Below are 24,598 nucleotides of genomic sequence, written 5' to 3'. Positions count from 1 at the left end.
TTAAGGTCATTTTTCGTTGCTGATTTGAGAAAAGAGTGGTTCTTTGCGGTATTTGAATAATTCAACAATGGGAAGGCTTTTAATTTTGAAGTGTTTGCTTGACGGGGCTGCCATGCAATTAGATTTGGAAGACAGGTCTCACTGTCTCTATTTCATCAAACTGACAGAAGTATTTAAGTGTTGTTATTGTAGAAATCACAAAGCCCACAGTAATTTCAGACCAACTCACAGAGCCAGGTTTTAAGAAAATGATGTAAATCTAAACCCCAACATTTTTAGATTCCCATCATTTTTTTTTTAAACCTGGCCCTGTGACTGGATATGGCTTGTCAATTACAGAGTTGACAAGATCAAATTTTTTGTCAGGCAGAACAACAAGGTCTTTAAATTTATGTTCTACCTTTCAGTTTTGTTGACCAAAGCTGATTCCTCTGTATACAATTGAGATGGGGACAATAATGTTATTGTCAATGTTGACTCGCAAGGTGCTTCTTTCTTTCCGCAACTTGACAAACAAGTTAGGGGAGAGGGGCATGGGTATAACTGGAATGTGTGGGAAGCTGGGAGGAAGAAAAGAAATTACGTGAACGATTGGCAGTTTGAGAAGATCTTGCATCTCCAAAGTCAAACCTTGAAGACTTTTGAAAGGTGCAGACTGTTTTCCCAAAATAAAATGTTTGACCTGGATTAGTGGACAATGGGCACTGGGTGGCCTAGGAAAGAAAAGGGGAATTTTACTATGTTGCATTTTGCACCAAAACCTTAGAACTAGCTTTGCTTCTTCTTCTGGTGCCTTCATGGATCTGTCAGTAGTTTTAAGAAAATGTCCCAGGAGTTTCTTTTGCATGTCAACGAGATGGTTGACAGTTATAAATTAACTTCTGTTTTTTTTCTCTTACTGTCAAAACTCAATTTCTCTCATATTTATTGCAAAAATATTTATCACTACTAGTGTTACAATATAATTGATGTAGATAAAGATCTGCAAAGATCCAAAGATATATCTACTGTATGTTTGCAGGCAATATTATTTGCAAAATTATAGATTGGAAGTAGCAATCAGCACATCTGCTTGAACAATATTTCACTTTTTTCTTTTTTTTCTAGTTCCTCCCTCCATTTCAGGAAATAATGAAATGGTAACTGTTGTAGTTAATGATCAGGTGAGGTTGGAGTGTGAAGCTCGTGGAATTCCTGCTCCTATTCTAACCTGGTTGAAGAATGGCAGTCCTGTTTCTAGTGTTTCTAGTGGACTCCAGGTAATTTCTTAGTAGCATGAAAGACATTTACCCACAATTTAGAGAAGGGATTTCACCATGGAACCTGTCTCTTTAAATTTTGGATGATAAATTGTATTAATTAATACTTCAAATTCACCTATTATGTGGAAGCAATTTTATTTGTGTTAATTCATAAATAAAAATCCAAAATCCAATCCCAGAGTTATAGGGGCAGCCTATAAATAATAAATTAAATAGCCTATAAATAAATAAATTAAAAATCCATAGTTGGATAATATTTTGATTAGGATCATCAACAAAGCCAGCATTAGAATTATTGCTAGAATTAAAATCAGAATTCTCTAGAATTATTCATTAGACAAGACATTACCAAAAAAAATGGAACAGAGCAGGGAACAAGAAAAATGTAAGCAGTGAAAATAATGTTAGAGATTTCTTGGCTGATGCAAGAACTTTTCACATCAGGAAAATTGTATTATGTGAATAATGAAAGTTAATACTCTAACACTGTCTGATTCAACCTATGTGCCATTTAAAAAAATAACAATTCCAATCTTTTTTTAGATTCGTTCTGGAGGTCGTATCCTGGCACTGACTAGTGCTCAGATTAGTGATACTGGAAGGTACACATGTGTTGCAGTAAATGCAGCAGGAGAAAAACAAAGGGATATTGATCTCAGAGTTTATGGTAAGAATATAAGTAAAGTTTATACCAAAAACTGCAGAAGGTTGAGAGGTATCTTGAGGGATTACAATAGCTTTCCCCAACAAGCTGTCTTGAAATTTTATAGAACTGTTGTCCTAACAGATGAGCCGTGGTTGTGATGCTTGATTAGATTTCTAAAATGACCCATGGCATTTTTATTGTACCACACATTACAGATTGATCTTCTCACTTCCTTTCAATCTGAAAGTAATATCCTACATTTATTTTAATAGAATGGACTTCATAGGTTTCATAGGAATCTAACATGCCCTGTCATGGGAAAGTCATATTCAAATGAAAACAATGTTTCTTTGGGACAAGTAGATAATAATTTAGATGGTAATCATTTTCTTCAATTACTGAAAATTTGCACTTAAAATTAAGAACAAAAAATCTTTAGATGTTTGCTTAAAATGATGATGAGGCTTTGCATATTGTCTTGAGGCATTTTAGCAGAACTGTTCTTCAGAGCTGCTTTTATAAGTACATTCCTGATTTCTAAAAAAAAACAACAAACTATGAAACTACAGTTACAATGCATGAAAAATAAAGTTTTACAAACAATGGTTTAGCTGGATTAATCAGAGAATTCTAATTAGCTGCAATATTTTGTTAATGCATACTTGGTTGTAAAAATAGTGGTATGCAAAGCACTTGAAATTTGAAACTCTCTGCTTTGAATTTGAGACAGTGTTTCAACTTTACAAGTGTTCTAATGCTAATCCAACTATTCTGGAACTGTTCCAACTTCCAAACAACCAGGGACATTTTGAGTTTGGAATACTTCCAAAATGATTGGAACAATGCTAAAATCCTTTCAGTAAGTTTAGAACAAGCCATTGCATCTTAAAACAATACATAAGAGCTGAGAATGGGGCTCAAAACAAAATGTTTTGCATTTGAAATATTTTGCACTCAGTATAATTGTAAGCACATTCTAGGATCTCTAAAATGCCCCCCTTCATAACCCGTTCATAACTTCATAACTCTAGAGCAAGAATGGTAACTAACCTTTGAAAATGCCGTTAGGATGAAATTAAAGTATTAAGTAATATATGATGAAGAATTGAATACAAATGGAAATTCATATGGGATCAGGTTCTGTATGTGTTGAATTTATACTATTTCACAAACATTTTTAGGTAAAACTGAATTATGCTCCTCTTTACAAATGAAGAATGGAAAATCACTGTTGGGGCAGTGATTCTACCAAGGATGGGAAACATATGAAGCAGATCATTTAGTTCTTCAACATTTACTCTGGAGCACAGCTGTCAAACTCACAGCATCACATTGCTGTCACATGAGCTTTCATGGCATTTTTCCCATTTGCAGAGCGGGGTAGATATGGTCTGGGTATGATGCATCTGGCCTGCAAGCCGCCAGTTTGACACCCCTGCTCTGGAGCATTCAATGTATACTTTGGGCAGTTTCATATACTGTCCTAGTAATGCTGCCAATATTTCTGAGAAAGGTTAACTGATGTAAATGTAATACATTTAACGCTGACATCAGACAGTGACTGCTTCACAGAAAGTGGGTGGCTTCATTCACCTTAGTGAAAAGAGATAAAACTAATTACTAAAGTGATGTTTATTCAGTTCCACCTAATATTATGGGAGAGGAACAGAATGTCTCTGTGGCCATGGGAGAACATTTGGAACTCCGCTGCCAAAGCGATGCTATCCCTCCGCCCACACTTCAGTGGCTGAAGGATGGTCAGCTCCTGCAGAAGAAGCTGGGACTCACCATTACCGAAGGTGGAAGTATACTGAAGGTAAATATTATAATGACTCAGATTTCTTCCATGAATCTTGCTCATGTTTAGGGTTCTTGACATTAATAACTTAAAAGACTATCCCTTTGCATTTCTGAATGGCATTGAAACAACTTCTTTCTTCTGCTGGAGGAAGGAAAAGCTGTGCTGTTTTTGATGTGTTCTCCCAAAGCATATCCAGCATTGGTGAATAAATCCTGCTTGAACATTGCGGGATAGTTAGGGATTATATTGTGGGCAATCAGCACTAATGATTAGGGATTAAAAAGAACTCTGGCATGGATCTTGCTGGAAACAAATTCGAATGAGTGATAAATGTGACCAGGAACAAAAACTGGCTAGTGTTGGTTTTTCCCCAAGGTGGGGAGTGGAAAAGAAATATTGGGGTGGAGAAGATTGTTTTGTACTTGATTTTCTAAAAGATATAATAGGGCTGGTGTAACTTTCCAAGCTTTAATTGCTGTGCTCTTGTAGAAGGGCTGCAACTGGGAATACAGTTTTGGCCCAAGTGAATAGAAATTTAATGGGCCAGAATATGCAATATCCAAAAAATATTCCCATCCTGGTACTAAGGTATTCAGTATTAAAGAAAATATCTTAGAGCCTGTAAAGTAGAAAAATAATACTTGAAATAAATCTTTCCCACACAGAGAATGACTTCCTTTACAGAAATCAAAATAATGTATCGGGTGGACAAGTAATAATGCACAGTGATGAGTACCAAAGGTATTGCCAAAAATAAGTTTGCTGATTTGTTTCTTACTAGATTGAACAAGCACAGGTGCAAGACACTGGACGCTATACTTGTGAAGCAACAAACATTGCTGGGAAAATGGGAAAAAACTACAATGTCAATGTATGGGGTAAGAACAAGATTAAAGCATCAGCATTAAGGGTAATCCTAGAAATGTCACTATTGATTTGCCTGTGAAAATCATATGGGACTGACTGTTAAGAAATATATTCTTTGTTTGGTCATGGAATCAGAAGCAGTGTTGGACAGTTTTTGGTGTCTACATTTAAGAAAGCTGTCTACCTAAATTAACATCATTCTGTTCCTCAGAGTACCTAGAATTCCAAAAGCTGGAAATATTCAGCAGTCGTGAGGGCTTTATTTTTTTGGAAATTCTAGTGAGTTTACTAATTCCATGGGGAAAAAAATGAAATAGGAGTTGGAAATAATATTATGCACTATACCAGTGATGGCTAACCTTTTTGCCATCACTTGCCAGGGCGGAGGTGGGGGAGGTTCACATGTGTGTGTGCCCACACCCATAATTCTATGCGGCCTGCCTGCACATGCGCGCACAGCCCCCAGTCGCCCCCCGCTCCTGGCACGCGATGGCCCGGTAGGCCTGTTTTTCTTTCTCACCTGGCTCCAGATCCTCTCTATGCATCTGGGAAGGGCGAAAACAGCCTTCCCCACCCCCTTGGAGGCCCTCCGGAGGCTTGAAACTGTCCATTTCCCAACTCCCGGTTGGAAGGAAGTGACATTTTTTGCTGTCCCCAGCTCCAGAGCCTCTCTAGGATTCACTTCCTGTCCAACCGGGAGTTGGGAAATGGGCCATTTCAGGCCTCCGGAGAGCCTCCGAGGGGTTGGGAAGGCCGTTTTCACCCTCCCCAGATGCAGAGAGAGGTTCTGAAGCCAGGTGAGAAAGAAAAACGGGCCTTCCCCACCTCCCCAGGCCTTCCGGAGGCAGGAAACAGCCTTTTTCCCTACTTCTGGTGGGCCCAGAAGACCCAAAAATTACCTGGCTGGGTGCACATGCGTGCCAGAGCTGAGCTCACGTGCCCACAGATATGGCTACGTGTGCCACCTGTGGCAGCGTGCCATAGGTTCACCATCACGGCACTATACAATCCAATTGCTAAAACGTAGGGATCTTTTTGATGTTTAAAGTTCCTAATTTTCAGGCTGTCCAAATATTTTAAATAAACTAAGAAATGCATTTGCATTTGTTGTTTAACCTATGAGAATATTAATGCTTGAAACAAAGATTTGTGTTGAGAATTTTACTTACATTTTCTTCTTTCTCTTCTGATTTTAATACATTTAATTTCTTTATAGGTTGTATTAACCTATAGGAGGTGATTATTTGTTTCTGATATTTTCCTTCTCTAGTGCCATCAAGTATTTACAGCTCAGACACAATGACTCAGCTGACTGTGACTGAAGGGAACCTCATCAGCATGATGTGTGAATCCAGTGGAATTCCACCACCCATTCTTGCATGGAGGAAGAATGGTAAGGATTTCTTTGTGAAGACTAATCACAAACCCTGTTAGTCCTTTTAGTTTTGTTGAGACCTGTTTATCTCACTGGGTTACAGAACAGAACCTAAATTAATCATTCTGCTAGATTTTTAGAAATCAATATTGTTGGGTTGATCAGCAGTACCTACTGCAGATTTCAGCATTTGATTCTAAAAGTGTATTTTGTTTCAGTAGAAAGGGTTTCAAATACGCTGGATTATTTTTGATTTAAGCTTACTGTGGCAGTGACTTGAAATGCTTAGATCAGGGATCCCCAACCCCTGGTCCGTGAACTGGTACCAGGCCGTGGCATGCCAGCAACCGGACTGCACAAACAAGCTAAGCCCCATCCGTGGAATGCAGGCAGCATGAAAACCCTTTCAGTCTGCAGAAAAATCTTTTTCCATGGAACAGGTCCCTGGTGCCCAAACGTTTGGGAGCCATTGGCTTAGATGAAGAAACTTGATGAGATAGAGTCTTTAAACCATATTTACACAAAGCTGCTTTGTGCTTCCATCTAATTTCCCCCCTTCTTATTTGTCTTAATGCAAACAAGTGTTTCCTTGCCTGTGTGAGTTCCCAATTTGCATTGTGATTAGTCATTCTGGGATTAGCAGTCCCAACACATCTGGAAAATTCAGAAATTAGGGGTTACAGAAATTAGGGGTTACAGAAATTAGGGGTTACATACTGTCTTTTAAGAATATTAAATGCATTGAGAAAAGATGTTTTCTGCACATTGTTGTAAATCAATGATTTTTCTGAAGCATTAAAGCAGCTGCATCTTTTACAAGGGCTACATTGCTGCTCTCTTCACATACATATGCACAGGGGCTTCCCTTTGCTGGCAGAAGTGCTGTCTGTGCAAGCCCATGCACCTGGAGACAACCAGATGATCCTTGCAAAAAAAAGATGCCATAATTCAGGCAGAATTTATAGAATGTAATTCACCTTGAATTTGTGCCAATGTCTCATTGTCCAAAGTGTAATGGAAGTAACACTTGATGCTTATGGGACTTTGTTGCACTTTAGTTGACCTAGCTGACAGGAAATATGTCTGGAACAGAATGAATACATAAAAAAAACCTCTAGTGTAAATGGGTCCCTTGCATTTGCCTGCAGCCAAATTGTTCTTGCCTTTCCCCACGTAGTAAATATGCAACAAAGCTGTGATTAATCATATGGTGCATATGCACAGTCCCTTTTTTAATCTATTAGGTTTAGTCATGGCTAACAGGTAATCAAAGAAACTACTATTTGCTGAGCCCAATCCTCCTTGACCACTGTACCAATAGGTCTTGGCAGCTACTAGTTTCCCCTACTTAAAATCTTAATAGAAACACACGACACCCCAAAACAAGTGGAAGATTTGTATGGAAGAAAGGAGACTAATTATTATCTTAGATATTTTTTTACCTTAAGGAAACCTCTGGATGTCTTTTGAGGGAGCCAGGGCAAGATGAAGAGATGCTATTGTGGGAATAATTGTTTCCCAAAATACCATCTATCTCACCTATAGAATATCACCTATAGAACAGAAGAGGAAGTTAATTTATTTAATTCTGTACTCAGAGGACACAATACCCTTTACTGACATAAATAATATTACTGGAGCAACCTGTTGAGACTGTGGAATAGACACAGCATAGTTTGTGCATGAAGTTGAAGTTAATTCCTGCCTTCGGTTATTCAGCTAAACTAATTATCCAAATAATGCATATCTAGTTTCAAAGACTTTGAAGAATGTGTACACATATTTTATATTTTAAATTTTTTATCTGAAAATATTTCTTTTATAGGTTCTCCACTGCTAGTTGACCCTTCAGGGAGAGTCAGAATCTTATCTGGAGGAAGACAACTGCAAATTTCTGTTGCTGAAAATTCAGATTCAGCCTCCTATACATGCATAGCTTCAAATGTAGCTGGAGTAACAAAGAAAGAATATAAGTTGTTAGTGTATGGTAAGTCGCTGGCAATGTTTCTCAGTTTGGAAACGAATACTATATAAGACCTTCACAAATGAGCTTTGGAACAAATAAAACATGTCACAGGAAAGCAATAACTAGATTTCTCATTTTCTTCTAATAGCAATTGGAAGGATTTTTAAAAACATTTTCTGGATACTGTGATGCTCCTGAACCCAGTATTAATTTTGAGATAGGGACCATGCAGGCACAGTACAAGTACACACATATTTTTGGTGTTGCTTTTAACAGAAATGTAGAAACTAGACTTGCACTTTGTAATGCTTATGTCCCCAATAGAGATGTCCCAGTGGTGGGATTCAAATTTTTTTACTACTGGTTCTGTGGGCATGGCTTGGTGGGTGTGGCAGTGGAAGGATACTGTAAAATCTCCATTCTCTTCCCACTCCAGGGGAAGATTACTGCAAAATCCCCATTTCCTCCCAATCAGCTGGGACTCGGGAGGCAGATAATAGATGGGGGTGGGGCCAGTCAGAGGTGGTATTTACCGATTCTCCAAACTACTCAAAATTTCCACTACCAGTTCTCCAGAACTGGTCAAAACCTGCTGGATACCATCTCTGAGATGTCCCTCTTGGTGACAGCATCTTACTGCCCTGCTGGCCTTCTAAAGCTAAACTGGCTAGGAATTGAGTAATGCTGAGAAGAACAGCCACCATTCACTTTCAGGGGAGTAAACCGGACTGGTAATTTGAAAAAAGAAAGTCTCAGAAGTAGAAGAGCGACAACAGGAAGATGACTGTGGCAACTGTCATTGCTGAGAAACACTATATCATTGCTGAGAAACACTAAATGTGCCCATGTAGTCACCCGGACATGAATTTGATTTGAGTTAATCTTACTGTTAAAATACAAATCCACACTCCACCCCAGTTCTAAAGAGCTGAATTTATTCAAAAGTGTTTTGCCGGTAGAAATAAAGACAGAGCCCAGATATTTGCCTCAGTAAGCTTTATGCGTTTATTCAGTTGAATAAAGATGGGCCCCTCAAAGCAAGAGGGAATCCTGAAGACACTTGGACACTCATATTTGTATGTTTGCTACATTGTCAACCTCATCACCCAAAAGGACTGGCACACTCCACCCAGACAAGCTGGCACACTCTAGAGCAGGGGTCTCCAACCTTGGCAACTTTAAGACTTGTGGACTTCAACTCCCAGAGTTCCTCAGCCAGCAAATCGTCTTAAAGTTGCCAAGGACCCCTGTTCTAGATAACATTACAAAGTACAGAAATAGTTATTCACCTCTCTTGGAGGTCTTCTAAGGACATTGGGTAGCACCTCAGGGACATTGGGTGTTTTCTGAGGAACTTTCCATGACATTGAAGGACTGCTGAGGCAATGGTGCCATCTGCACATATGCTCCCTCAAGACTGTCAATATAATTATTAGATTCTTGGTCAACAAAAAGAAATTCAGCCAGGAATTCTGTTCACTTATTGCTGTGTCTCATGGAGTTTGGGGCTAAAGTGTTGAACCTGAAATGTTTCTTTGAACAGTTCGTCCAACTATTCGGGACAATGAGAATATACAATCGGATGTCATTGTAACTCAAGGGAATGATATTTCACTTGAATGCCAAGCGGATGGCATTCCACAACCAACTGTCACCTGGATGAAAGATGGTCAACTGTTAGCCAATGAAAGACGAGTTGAAATACTAAAGGAAGGGTATTGTCTTCAACTTAAAAATGCACAGGTGTCGGACACTGGTCGCTATGTATGTGTTGCTGTGAATGTGGCAGGACTGGCTGACAAGAAATATGATCTAAGTGTTCATGGTAAGTAAAGGAAATCTGTGTAAGAGAAAATACACAAGGTGCACGCCCAGAATAAGAAAGCACTGGACTCTTCTGTTACCTGTGGAATAGCTGTATAATTTGATTTAGTCTAAGTAGGACAAAAGCAGCAGCTATGGATTAATATGTAGTTATATATATACTATGGAGACAACAGAAAGGAAAAAAATATAACTTTATTTATTTATTGTGCCACCCATCTCAATATTCAAGACACCCAATCTGGGTGGCTTACAATACATAGTAACCAAACAAATACGTAAGAGAACATACTTTACTATTTTCCCAAAGTGTATTTTACTTTTTCCTTTCGTTGCGTTTGTCCTTTTGTCACACCATTTTCTTGATACATTTCAAGAGAAAGGTTTTTAAACTAATTCAGAAAGCCTCTGAACTTGTTTAAAACCTAGCAAAAATACAGGGTTTTGTTAAATATTGAATGTAAACTTTCATAAGCTCTTTCAGCTCCCAAGAAAGTCATCTGATCATCTTGTTGCTTAAAAACAAAAGCAAAAGCAATGGATCAACTCAATAAGTAATTCCATAACATTGGAGAAGCTTAGCATTCTGAAGTATTGCAGAACGATTTATTTTGCCTCTTGCTTTATAAGAATGATTGAAGGAGCAGATAAAATTAATACTAATACAGAAAAGAGCTGCAATTCTGCACATAGGTTTCAATTCTCATCAGATAAGCAACTGTGTGCAGAATTATAGAGTCTTTAATTAAATAATTCAACTTATTGTGGCACAAGAGATAGAAAGTGTATTTTTTCCAAATAACAACAACAACAACAAAATGGTTTTCTCAACCCTAACTAGTAATTTATTCAGAGTTTGACTTAGGGCTCCTTAATTATTTCAACAGCAAAAACACATTGGATGTTTATATTGCAACATTGTGGAGATCAATTAAGAGATCTCTAAAGCAAGAGTTTAGAAGGAGTTTAGTCCACTAAATTCCAATTTCTTTGTGTCAAGGAATCCGCATTACCACTAGAAAAGAAATTATAGTTATTTTTTTAAGTCATAAAGAGGGAGGGAAAACATTTTAATAGAAGTAAAGAATCTCAGTATTGCATATGATTGTTTCTAAATTCTTTTAAATAAATGTAGCTGGCCTTCCTTCATCACAGAATAATGTTTAATCTGCCCTGCTACTCTTTTTTGGTAGTCCCCCCAAGAATTATGGGTAATCTGGAGCAGCCAGAAAATGTCAGTGCTGTGGAGAAAAGCCCTGTCACCCTGATTTGTGAATCTTCAGGAATTCCCCATCCATCAATAATGTGGTTAAAGAATGGACAGCCGGTTTCTTTAAGTAACTCTGTGAGAATCCTATCAGGTAAGAGGGAGCATATTAAAGTGAAAAGATGTTATTTTTACAATTAAACAGAAAAAATATTCTATAGTATGCGTGATAAAACAAGCACATGGAAAGGGTCCATTAAACCTAACATATGGCTTATCCACCCACCTCAAGCTGAAATATTTAGTGATATGTGATATCAGTTACAGATACAGTTAAAGTAAGTAATTACTCTGCATGTAAAATATTACTCTCTTAAGCTATTCAGGCATAATTGCCTTATTTTCTCCCTGCAGAGAATTATTTTGTTGCTGTTGTGGATAGTATTAGACTATGATGCTGAGAACTATTAAATTTAGATCATGGTGTAACTTGGTTACCATTGTGTAAATGATTATTTCTTAGTCATAACTCCATATTTCTCCAAGTTATTAAGAGGCTAAAAGAAATACATTTTTGGGTAATGGGCCATCTTGCTGCTTTATTGCAAATTTCATTTAATTTTCAGTGACATAATATATTCCACAGAAGACTGAGATTTCAGTAGGCTGCCAGTTATTTTGAACTTCTATTTCATTCTGCTTCTATACTAACAACTCAAAATTGAGAATTAGGTTTTATTATAATATGCAAGCTTTATGGCTCTTCTGTTTAGGTGGCAGGATGTTACGTCTGATGCAGGTGAAAATGGAAGACTCGGGTCATTATATCTGTGTAGTAACTAACATTGCAGGAGAAGTCAGGAAAAACTTTGAACTTTCAGTTTTAGGTGAGTATGTGCAACCTATTTTTAAAAAGCCAACATATCAGATTTTTCTTCCTAGTGTATTCTATAGTCCCTGTGTTTAGAAATTGAAGGGATGACTGAAAAAATAATGTAGCCAATGGGTAGCTTTCTGAATTGGATAATATAAGCTGGCAGCTGTTCCAGTGTAAAACAGAAGGATGCTTTATGTGCCTTGGAAAATGATAATATCAAAAACAGGAGAATGTAGTTATGTTTTCTCCTTCCTTCCTCCCTGAAAATTCTTCAAATTTTAATAACCATTCTTTAAAAAAAAAAACCTAGTGCGCCACACAATCTTATTTGATAATATAATGGACATGATATTGTAATTCCACTGCATCTTATACCATCCAAGTATGTCAGGAAAAATCTGGAAAATAGTGAAATTTAGTTTCCACAGAAGCAGCCATGTTATTCTTGCAGGAAAAAAAGAAATAGTCTTGCAACATCTTAGATAAACTAAGAATATATAAGTGCCTTGGTTTAAATAGTTACTTTTGTGACTTTTTCAAAAGAAGAAGCAACACTATTCATTCTAGGAACCAAGACCATAAGGGAAAACCAAAGGGAATTATGCTCCTTTGTTTCATCTGAAACTATCTGAAAAAGTCTTATCTGATTTCAGCCTCAATATTTTAAATGAATGTACTTCAGATTTCACATATTTTTATCAAAGTCATGACATTTCTCACATGCCCACCACAACACAACATCCATACAAATATATATTGAAGACGTGGTTCCTGAAAATGGAAAAGCATATTTTGTGATGATGAATGCAAATAAAGATACAACCCTTTTGTATTCTTATATAATTCTTTTCCTTCTTTCTTTGTTTTGACAATGTAAAAGTACCTCCAAGCATTGTAGGAGAAAATAACCTGGAAGATGTAAAAGTAAAAGAAGGGCATGGCATTACGCTGACATGTGAAGTCACAGGTAAGCTTCTGGTTAGAGGTGGTTTGGCTGCAACATAAAGGCCAATCAATGGCTATGATTTTAAGCAAGTAAACATTCATATTCAATCTCTCTCTCTCCCTCTCTCCCTCTCTCTCTCCCCCCCCTCTCTTTCTTTTTCCTGGATGGTGCTACTACAGGTAGTCCTCAACTTAAGTCCATTTGTTTAACTAAAAAGTTATGATACCACTGAAAAAGTGACTTACAACCAATTCTCACACTTACAACTGTCTCCTTGTTCCTGTAGTCACTTGATCAAAATTCATATGCTTAGCAACAAGCATGTATTTATGATTTATATATAGTACGTGCACATACACACACATATACATCACCAAAAAGTATCATATATTGCCTTCTGGTTTCCTCTGAGATAGAATATCATGTTGCATTTTACTTTTAAAGACTTAACAAAGAAGAAAATTTAAAAGGGCAATTTTCACAAGTTATTCATATTTGCATTTGTTCTCAAAAAGGGAATCCTATTCCAGAGATCACTTGGTTAAAAGATGGGCAAACTCTTCTACAAGATGATGGCTATCAGTTCATGTCTAGTGGACGTTTTCTTCAAATTACAAATGCCCAAGTTGCTGACACAGGGAGATATACCTGTGTTGCCTCCAATACAGCCGGAGACAAAAGAAAAAGCTTCAGTGTTAACGTACTTGGTAAGATTTATTGAGTAATCAATAGAAGTGTTTGGGTTCCTTTGAAGAAGATACATCTGCCTGGATTGAAAAATATAATCAGTAAATCTACTATGTATACGTATATATCTGAAGTTGCAAAGTTGTTGATAAAACTTTGGAGGCTTGGTGTTAAGACACTGAAAGAGGGAAGTTGTGTGAATGATATCACTATGGCAAGTACCAAAAGTGTTGTCTCCAAGTCACTGAAGGCTTAGTGGTTATATGCAACTTCCAAGAACCTTCCCAATATTTCGTACACTTAGATATATAGCATTTCATGTGATATTGTCTCTCTCCCTCTACAAAAATGAAGAAACAAATGGGTTACTGAAAAACAGTGGTGGGATTCAAGTAATTTAACAACTGGTTCTTTGCCCTAATGATTTCTTCCAACAACCAGTTTGCCAAACTGCTCAGAAAGTTAACAACCGGTTCTCCCGAAGTGGTGCGAACTGGCTGAATCCCACCACTGCTTAAAAACCTCTTCCAAGCATTTAAAATGCCTCTCACCAAAAGATTCTCAGCTACTTGTATCTCCTGTGTAAAATAGTTGTAAAAGGAACGGGCTTAAGAAGTCCTCCTCCAGCTTTCAATTCCTTCCTTTACTTCAGTGATAGATAACTAGATAATATTCTATCTGGATTGTGTTTCTTATTTTCCTTGATTGGTGGAATCCCCATCTTTCTTTTAACCCCCATACTTCTGAAAAAAAAAGAAAAGAAATAAATAAAACTCCAGAGAATCCCCATTTTTCCTTTTATTTGGCATAGATTATGCTATGAAGGAGCGTGTTTTAAAAAGTCATTGTTAGATTGTTCCATTAATGAACTTGTAAAAAAAAGAGCCCCATTTTCACTATTCAAACGAACGTATAAAGAAGAAGAAAAAAAGAATTATAAACATAAGAAATCTTTTTTAAAAAATAAAATAAGGAAAATTGTTTTCTGATGGTCAAATTGAGTCTGAGGCTTCAAAATAGATTATTTTTTTTAGTTTGAATGCAATATCAGTGCTTCAGTGGTTTGAATCAAAGCAGTGCTTCTACATGAAGTAGTACATGAAAACAGTGCTTCTACATGTTTCTGGGAAACAAGTGTCATATGTATTTTGGCTCTTAATTTGCTCAATATGTGCCCTTGGATTAACCTGCAGGTATATCAGATGGCCAAATATTTTCCCCATAAGTAGTTCTTTTAAAAGTGCAAATGATAATCACAATTATCAGGATTATTTTAAAACAATACTCTCTTTTTTTTCTGAACTTGCTCAGTGTCTCCATCCATTGTGGGTGCAGATAATGACGGAGATGCAGAAGAAGCCACGGTCATTTTAAATAACCCAACCTCCTTAGTTTGTGAGGCTTATTCATATCCACCAGCCACAATCACCTGGTTGAAAGATGGAGCTCCCATAGAGTCAAATAAGAACATCAGGGTTTTGCCAGGTAATTATTTGAATGCCTCTATTATTAAAATAAATTTGGAATCAGTTGGATTGATATGGGTGGCTATAGAGTTGTGATGGCGCAATGGTTAGAATGCAGTATTGCAGGCTCACTCACTGCTCTCTGTCAGGAGTTTGACTCTGACTGGCTCGAGGCTGACTCAGCCTTCCTTTCAGGCTCAGTAAAATGAGGATCCAGATTGTTGGGGGCAATATGCTGACTCTGTAAACTGCTTAGAGAGGACTGTAGAACAGTATGAAGCAGTATATAAGCCTAAATCTAAAATTCCTATTGCTATTGCTATAGAAATTAAATGAATGAATGAATGAATGAAATTGTATCCTATTTTTTTACATTTATTAATAAGCTTTGGTATACTTTCTGAAGATGACTGAGTAGAGATTAACTATTACAATTATTATAATTGTTGGGAATAAATTTGCATATTTTGGCTTCCCACTTGTGGAACTTAACAATGTACCAAATCTTAGGTTTTGTCTCCTACTACTAACCAGAGTAACAATGGCTTGAAAGACTTACTTTTCTGTGTGAAGTAGTAGAGTTCACTTGCAAATCACAGGCAGGGAATACGTAACTTGGAAGGGCCTTTCAACTTCTTTCAGTCTTTGGCATAATTAGAATGCTGATGATACGGCACTAGTGTTTGAAAAGGCATTTTATTTTTGCTTCTTTCTAGAGTTCTTTCCCAAACTCCAGTTTTAATGTGTTCTGAAATCAGAATAATTGTAGTTCCTTCTTTCAATGGGACAATGTCTAAATTCATATGGTTCCTGCTCAGTTCAGAAGAAAACATACAAAGGGAACCAGGTAAAATATAACCTGACTTTTGTCCTTTTTTATAGGTGGTCGAACTTTACAGATTCTGAATGCCCAGGAGGACAATACTGGTAGATATACTTGTATAGCTACAAATGAAGCAGGGGAAACATTAAAACATTATGAGGTGAAAGTTTATAGTAAGTTTTAAAGCATCATTTCTTGCTGAAATTCATGATGTATTGTTTGATTCTCTACCATCTCTTTGTTTTATACAACTCCTACTTTAGTTCAGTGGTGATTTTCAAAATTTTTTACTATCGGTTCTGTGGGTGTGGGTTGGTGGGTGTGGCATTGCTTAGTGGGCTTGGCAGGGGAAGGATACTGTAAAATCTCCATTCCTACCCCACTCCAGGGGAAGGTTACTGCAAAATCCCCATTTCCTCCTGATCAGCTGGGACTTGGGAGGCAGAGAATAGATGGGGGCAGGGCCAGTCAGAATTTTTACTACCGGTTCTCCGAACTACTCAAAATTTCCACTAGTGGTTCTCCAGAACTGGTCAGAACCTGCTGAAACCCACCTCTGCTTTAGTTGCATATTTTAAAGTATGTATATACATTCCACTGTTTGCTTTGCTGCATTCACATCAGGCTAGTGAGGCCAAATGTCATTGCATATGAGATTCTTCTGAATAGCTTTAAAGAAAGTGGCTGTATAGCTACACATTTAAAAACAAAACAAAACAAAACAAAAACCCATTTATTTCTTCACAGTAATTGGGGTTACTGTTGGGGATTTTCAGCAGGATAAGAATAAGCATTCTCGTTAGCCATGTTATTTTTTTTTTAAATCCCAGGGCCTGCTATAAAAAAGCTGTATAAAATTTCAGGAAGCTAGCCTAGTTTTGAAAGGCTAGCTTCCTGAAATTATAAATTCTTCCCCATAGTAATAGACTTCCTAGTTGAATTAAATCAAGACATACATGAAAAGCCACTGTTTGGTTTGTAGATAGGATAATGGCCCATTGTTGGCTGCTTGAAATGGCTGGGACACTCGATATCTCAGGCCAATATCCCAGGTCCTTGGGAAGGACCTGATAGGTGGACAAAATGCCAATCCAACCTAAAGATCTGGCTGACTGTGTGATGAACTATAATGATGATGATGATGATGATGATGATGATGATGATGATGATGATGCCGCTTCCTGCAATAACACCAGCGGAACTGCAAAAAACTGTGCTACTCAGAACATCATATATTTTAAGAAGGTACTTGGTTGATACCTAGGATGCTGGTAGCAACCCGTATCAACCATTAGCACCAGTCAATGGTATTTATGACACATTTTTAAATGTTCAGTTGACTGAGTTTCATGTTTAATGAATAAAAGATATAATAATAATAATAATAATAATAATAATAATAATAATAATAATAATAATAATAATATATTAAACTTGTGTGCCACCTTCTTTAAAAGAAGGTGCAAAAGATTAAATCTTAAGTATTGTTGAGTGCATTATTATTAGCTGTTAAAAGACTACAGCTCTTTTGAATCATCTCTAGGCAGCATTTTAGCAAGGTGAAAGAACATTATTCATACAATTAAGTAAGTATTCTAATTGGTACAAATTTTAAAGATAAATACCCCTAGAGACTGTATCTTGATTTATTTCAAATTTTTGTCTTTTGAGAAAGCAGTGATATGGTTTATCCAGAGGTTGCTGAGCTCCCACTTCTACCAGACACACCCACCATGGGGATGATTGGAGTCTTGCAACATTGAGTAATAAAGAATATAGATTCCCATCTCTCTCATAAATAATGAAGGCAGCACAGAAAGCCTCACATTAGTATTGGTTTGTTTTGTTTATTAATTTATTTAGAAATAAAGAACTCCCAAATGTCACCAGATAATGTAACTCTTGTTTATTATATGTTATTGTAATCTTCTATCAATTTTCATTCTCTTGTGCAAGTTGCAGGTTTGCTTAGGAATAAATGATACCAGGGTGCTAAATGCTTTGGTATCATCATCCATCCTTCAGTTTATGTCACCCAGTGAAGAGTTTGCTTATTTGAATTGACTTTACAGGTCTACTTATATTTCTGTCTATTTTGTGAATTATTGTGTGTAACTAACCAGCAACTGCTACTTAGCTGTGTGACTTGATAAGCGATTGCTGATGTGATTTGGCCTAAAAAGCAGGTCAATGCTTTTTTGCTTCTTTTGCTTTTTAATTTATATGCCGCCCTTCTCCAGAGACTCAGGGCGGCTTACAATGCGTTAAGCAATGATTTCTGATATACTGTAAAATGCCTTTTTTCCAACAACATTGTGAGTGTCAAAATGAGAAATCCCATTTCAGTTTGGTGGCTTTATTTTTATATTTATCTTTTTTTGGCAGTTCCTCCTACAATAAGCAGAGAGGATTTATCAGGTTTGGGCTTGTCCCCTAAGGAGGTGAAAATCAGAGTAAACAACAGTCTTACCCTGGAATGTGAAGTCCATGCAATTCCTGCTGCTGGCATCAGATGGTACAAGGATAGACAGGCCAGTCATAAAGATAATTCCTTACAGCAAATATTTGTTTTAGAGAAACCAGGAAACTTCTTTACAGCAATGTCTCTTCTCCCTTTCATCAATTTTTCCAAAACACAAAGCTATAGGAAATCCTGTTCTCTTTCAGCAATTATTATTATTATTTGTTAAACTTATTAGCCATCTATCTTGTCATGAGGTTACACAATAATCCGTAATTGCAGGATGTTGAAGGATGTATCCATTGCATTCTGCTTTGTCACTTGCAATTTTGAACTGCTTTTCTAGATTTCAGTTAGGAAATGCAATTCTTTCCAGTTCTGAATTTCTTCTCTTTACACTTCCCTATCAGCATTTTAATACTTGTGAAGTATTTTTCATATTATTTATTACCTAGTATACTTCATACACTTTTCATATTTTTGCTCTCCTTGAATCTTTTGGTATGTGGAATATTATTTTTGGCTGTCAATATTTTATTGAAACTAACAAGAAAGCATGTCTCATTCTTTCATCCATTCATTCATCCATTCATCTCAGACCAAGTGACTTTGGGCAGTTATAGACATTGACTATATAAACAAAAATAGTAATTTTTTAGAAATTCTAAGTAATGTAATTTTTTTTTCAAAATTTGCCCTTTGGTAATTTAGAATTCCTATGAATAATAAGTACATTAATAGGGATATTGATTTTAATTCTTTTGACAAAGAAAAGGAAAGTATAATACAATTTTATTTAAATTTTATGTTCTTAAATATTTTTAACTTGCCAATCGGCAAAAATGTATAACTTTGCAATGTTCTCAACTGTGGAATGGAAGCAATAGGAAAAAACAACAACCCTTAAATCTCTGTATATTGCATAACTTGAGATACGTGTGTAGCTTACCAGTCGAATGTACCTTTCTCTCTGTAATACTGCAATAAAATAAGGGAAATGGATGTGTTTCAAGCATCTCTCAATAGAAGGCTCCAACTGTTCAGAAATAGATATTTCATATCTGATCTTGCTTTATAATTATATAAAATACAATTTGATTTTTTGCGGGGCGGGGGGGCTTCAAATCTCTTGCCAAAGCAGACAGGACACAAATGCATTGCTGAGTTTGGCTTAATTGACAATGCATGCCTATGTATACTTTATTTGTACATTATAGAAAATTCTCATGTATCCTTTTGGATAATTCCATCACAGCCTATTACATCAGATGACCATCTAACAATCCAAGGTGGTGGACGCATCCTTCAAATTAAGGCAACTCAGATATCTGACACTGGCCGATACAGTTGTGTTGCTTCAAACATAGCTGGCGAAGATGAGCTGGAGTTTGATGTTAGCATACAAGGTATTGCTTTGACTATTTATAAAGATCAGTCTTTTCCAACCTGGTGACCTCTAGCTAATCACAACTTCTGTGTAGTTACTATAAATTTACAAATAGTTATTTATACCATTAATTAGTAAAATGGATTGCTAACATGATACATTTGGAGAAAAAGAGGACACTATGAAAATGGTTTTTAAGGTGCAAATGAACATATTGTCATTTTGTTGGGCCTGTTGTCTCCCCAAATTTACCCCTAGTAAAATTAGTGACAATATCAAGTAAAAAGTATTATTAATCTTTCTTGGGATATTGGTAGCATGAACTGCATGCAGTTATGATTTCTTAGGAAGTTGAGCTTGAGAAGTGTGTTCAAGAATAACTTTCCAACTGTTTTAATGGCCAGTCATCACAATGGTTACCGTGTTTCCCCAAAAATAAGACCCTGTCTTATATTTTTTTGAACCTTGAAATAAACACTTGCCCTTATTTTCGGGGAGGCCTTATTATTTTGGGGCACGTGGAGCAAAATGGGAATCCTCTTGCCATCTTAACTGATTTCCAGCTCTGTCTCCCTAAGCTTAACCAGAGGAAATGGTGGGGACCAGCTGCACATGCATTTAAATATTTTTGGAGAGGGCTTATTTTGGGGGAGAGTTTATTTTTGGGGGAAGTCTTATTATCAGGGGAGGTCTTATTATCAGGGGAGGTCTTATTTTGGGGAAACACGGTAAATGTGGATCCAAGTTATTTTGGACTTTTGGGTGAGGTATGGGGAATTGAAGATGTCTCTGCTAAGGCGGAGCTGATGACTTCAACAAAGACCAAGGAACTGGTGAATAGATTGGTTCCTTGGAAATATTTTTGGATAAGGAGAGGATGGGAGATCCACATGTGCTCTGGAGAGTGGCTCTCTGGAAACTAAAAACAGTAGTTTTTCGTGGATTGGAGCACTGAGTAACAACAGGATTAGCCATCTTGCTTGCAATTGCAGCAGAGATTTTTAAAGTTTGCAAACCTCAATTTCCAATCATTTTTGGAAATTGCTCATTAACTATTTCTATGCTATCAAAGACATTCATAATGAAGTCTGAAAATGCCAGGTGGGACTGCCTTTAATTCTGAATAAAGGAAAATAGTAATCATTAAGATTAATTTAAACAATCTGAAATAAGAAAGAAAAGGGTAAATAAGATTTTGATCCTAGAAGGATTTGTTGTGGCTCCGTTACCTGAGCCTGTGTCATCGGCAGGAGAGGACTCCGAGAGTGAAGGAGAGGAGTTGGCAAGACCTCCCTCTCCAGGACCCTCCTCTCTGGCAATGCTTTTGGCGTTCGCCGAAGGGCAAGAGATAGGGCCGGGGCCAAGCACGTCCACGCAGCCATAGGTGGACAGTGATGAGGGTAATGAGTCTTGGCTGGATCCACGCCAGCGTCACAGAGATAAGCACGCGCAACAGAAGAAAAGGTGTGCCGGAGATTAGGCCGAGTCACTGGACCACACCCCACAAGGTATAAAAGGGAGCGTGGTGGCCAGTCAAACCTTGTGATGAACAAAGCTGAAAGCTTCCACGCCATTCTGCATTGCCGGACTTTTGCTATAGACTTTGCTGGATTATCTCTGGACTTGATTGACTCTGTAATTATTGAGCTGTTTCTTTTGATGTACCAGAAGTGGGGAGAAGTTATCTCTCCTCTTCGTAAGTAATAAACTCTTGGCAGGCAGCCACTAGGTTGTTGCCAAGTTCCGGTTATCATAAGGAAAAGGATTTTGCCAGCTGGTTTGGTCTTTAACTCTTGAACTGTCTGTTGGTGTGTGTGCATGTGGGACGGGGACAGAACAGGATTCTAACTGATAGGCCAGACAATAATTTAGAAAATATTGTTTCACTGGATCTACAAAAAAAAAAAAATGGTGGAGGTTTTAAAATTTAAAAGAGAAATGTAACAAACCAAGCAAATGAGTCACTGGATAATTTTTTTCTTACTGGATTTATAAAAAAAATGTCTGTTAAAGGCTTGAAGAGCTCTGTGCAATGAAGCAAAGAAAAAATAAAGAGAAATAAAATCCTACAACAATATTTGAATAAATTAAAAAGTAAGAATGTTAGAAGTAGACACAAGGAAAGCAAAGTTGATTTATTTGATCAAAGTTAAAGTAAGATATGTTGTTACTTTTGGCTATGGACATTCTACTGATAACAGGAGTGAAAGAATAATAACTTTATGGATTTGTTATAGATAAGAGATGGTACACGGCAGTGGTGGGCTTCACTTACCTTTGCTACCGGTTCACGCGCATGCGCACCACTTCTGCACATGCATAGAGGCTTCTGCGCGTGCGCAGAGTGTATTTGATGACATCTGGGTGGGTGGGTGGAGCCTTCCGCTGATGCTACTACTGGTTTGCCCGAATCGGGGTGAACTGGTAGCAACCCACCACTGGTACATGGGATGAAGAGATAAATGTTTGTAACTTGAGAGGGTGAAGAATCACTAAATTTGTTAATACTTCTTGTGAAGAAGATTGGAAAAGCCTTATACTTATTCTTCATTTTTAATCTGAGGCCTATATATTACAGTTCCTCCTAGTTTTCGAAAACCATTTGGATTCTGGGAAGATGGAAATGTGCTAAGTAGAAGTCAAAGAGGAAGAGCCAAAGATGTGATTGTAAACAATCCCCTGTCTTTATACTGTGAAACTAATGCCGTGCCCCCTCCAGTACTTACATGGTATAAAGAGGATTTTCCATTGAGTTCCAATGATAAAGTACTGATACTTCCAGGTCTGTATTAAGCAGAATAATATTTATGAATATAATAAAATACTTCTTTTTTATCCTTTGGGATTTTTTTTTCATATACACTTGAGTGTTTTAAATAGCCTGCCCAAAATGCACACTGCAAACAAGATAGCTCTGACCCACACAACCCTTGGAATAAATATTTTATTTTAAAATAAGAATAAATATTCTCCATTCTCTGGAATACAGTTGAAAATGGATGCTCCTAATGGGCATTATTAAAAATTCCTGGTCCAAGCAATGTAATATGAGTTCCTCTAAAAGCTATTGTATTCATAAATAGGTACGAATGAATTTCTTGGATATATACATTCCTGTTTTTTGGGGAGCAAATTTTACTAATTCATATATGTTGCCTATGCTTATAATGACATTGAGAACTCTGTAAAGAACTGTCAGAATCAGGCAGTCGTAACAATTGAATATAATTATACCCTTATATTTTTATTTATTTAGAAAATTTATATAGCTCTCTGCTCATTCACAGTGACTCTAGGAAGCTTACAAACAATGATATGAATATAAAATATTTCCTTCATGTGACTAATGGTAAACATGGAGAGGAACAGCCATAGAGGAGAGAAAGTTCATCTGCACAAGTTAACTGCAAATTATGGCCAAATATTCCCTAAAAGAATTAATTATGATTACATTATATAAATCTTCTACTGCAGCAGTCCCCAGTCTTTCCTGCTCTGCAGACCACCGGCACCGATGGTGGCAGCGGCAGCGGCAGAGAGATGGGATGGTTTTGTGCATGGATGTGTGCTACTTGCATGGTCTAGTACTGGGCCATGGACCAGGCCCAGTACTTGTTCTATGTTTTAAGACTTCATGCTTTAATTCTAGGCAAATTCAAAGAGATTCTTTAAGACTAGAGTAGACTAGAGTAGACTAGAGTAGAGTAGACTAGACTAGACTAGACTAGACTAGATTAGAAGTTTCTTTAAAATTCAATCCTTCAATATTTGAGCCCTTCAGAAAAATAATTTCCTCCATTATATTTGCAGCTTGATCTTTCAATGATTAACAGGCCATATCCTATGAGCTGACAATTTGTCTCCAGAATCCATATAATCTGTATTATAGACATGTTTTCAGTGTTCAGTGTACAGCCATGAAGCTTTCTGACTCTGGACATAATGGCGATAAGATACCTTCTTCCTGATATTTAAGCTTTAAGCTTTTTAACCACCCTAAAACTTCAGAAGTAGGTTGAAAATATGAGGCCTATCAAGCTCCTTCTTTCTAATTGTGAATCAAGTGTATCTATTTATCTTAGAGCAACCCATGATCTGTGTTTAGAAGGATGGCAAGTTCATTCTTATTTTACTCTAGGAGGTCGTGTGTTGCAGATTCCTAGAGCTCAGAGTGAAGATGCTGGACAATATACCTGTGTGGCCATTAATGAAGCCGGAGAAGATTCTATCCAATATGATGTCCGCGTGCTTTGTGAGCTTACTTGATGTTTTTTGAGTTTGCAAATAATACATATTTTTCTTTTAAATGGCTGGCCTCACTTGGTTTCATTCTATATAATTTACTGTGTGCTAATATTAATGTCTAATAAATATAAATATTAAGATACTAAGGCTACAACAAGAGACATAGCAAGTAGAAAATTATACTAATGGGATACATTAGATTCCCTTCTGAGTAAGAAAATATCTAATATTTTCCCCTTCAAATAAAAATGCATCATGCTGTTTCTTGAAGGGTCATTTGTGATAATGGCAAATGCATCTCTGATAATACCTGAAAAAAATGTTATGAATGAAAATTGTTCTGTAGCTTTCTAATTTACGTTTTTTGTCTTCTCAACAATGTTATGAAGAAATCAAAGGGTACAAAACTGTTCTCCTTAATCTTTCTGTTTAGTGCCACCATACTTTAATGGTGCCAGCGGTGATGTGACTGAGGAGTTGACTGTACTTCTGTCCAAGATGGCAATGATGGAATGTATAGCAGAGGGCAGTCCTCCTCCAAGCATAATCTGGAAGAAAGATGGACAGCTAATAGTTGAAGATTCCCATCACAAATTCCTACTGGATGGAAAAACTCTTCAGGTAAGTTTGTGAAGTGGACTAGGTTCTGCAGATTAGATGCTGTATGTCTCAGTTTCACTCCCGCATCCTATCACAAGAGGCTGAGACAATTGTGAACCCATCAAAATCCCGCAATTCCAATTGTAGAAGAATATGCA

At 37.0% G+C, this 24,598-nt stretch overlaps 1 protein-coding gene across 3 annotated transcripts in view; it reads left to right on the top strand.

Annotated features, from left to right (window-relative positions):
• The window catches only part of HMCN1 (hemicentin 1), a 226,242-nt gene that overhangs the window by 119,123 nt on the left and 82,521 nt on the right, over positions 1-24,598 (top strand). For all 3 annotated transcript variants that reach the window (XM_034409613.2, XM_034409614.2, XM_034409612.2), the window contains exons 39-56: positions 1,108-1,259; positions 1,806-1,929; positions 3,549-3,724; positions 4,491-4,587; positions 5,847-5,969; positions 7,777-7,938; positions 9,461-9,742; positions 10,935-11,102; positions 11,722-11,835; positions 12,706-12,792; positions 13,287-13,478; positions 14,770-14,943; positions 15,807-15,920; positions 18,133-18,278; positions 19,464-19,614; positions 22,174-22,377; positions 23,734-23,847; positions 24,274-24,461. In XM_034409613.2, coding sequence (XP_034265504.2) covers positions 1,108-1,259; positions 1,806-1,929; positions 3,549-3,724; positions 4,491-4,587; positions 5,847-5,969; positions 7,777-7,938; positions 9,461-9,742; positions 10,935-11,102; positions 11,722-11,835; positions 12,706-12,792; positions 13,287-13,478; positions 14,770-14,943; positions 15,807-15,920; positions 18,133-18,278; positions 19,464-19,614; positions 22,174-22,377; positions 23,734-23,847; positions 24,274-24,461 — 2,768 coding nt within the window. The remainder of the gene's footprint in view (positions 1-1,107; positions 1,260-1,805; positions 1,930-3,548; positions 3,725-4,490; positions 4,588-5,846; positions 5,970-7,776; positions 7,939-9,460; positions 9,743-10,934; positions 11,103-11,721; positions 11,836-12,705; positions 12,793-13,286; positions 13,479-14,769; positions 14,944-15,806; positions 15,921-18,132; positions 18,279-19,463; positions 19,615-22,173; positions 22,378-23,733; positions 23,848-24,273; positions 24,462-24,598) is intronic.

Source organism: Pantherophis guttatus, chromosome 3 (genome assembly GCF_059756535.1).
Source record: "Pantherophis guttatus breed Tessera chromosome 3, ASM5975653v1, whole genome shotgun sequence".
NCBI classification, from domain to species: Eukaryota; Metazoa; Chordata; class Lepidosauria; order Squamata; family Colubridae; genus Pantherophis; species Pantherophis guttatus.
This window is presented reverse-complemented; position numbering and strand designations above follow the sequence as displayed.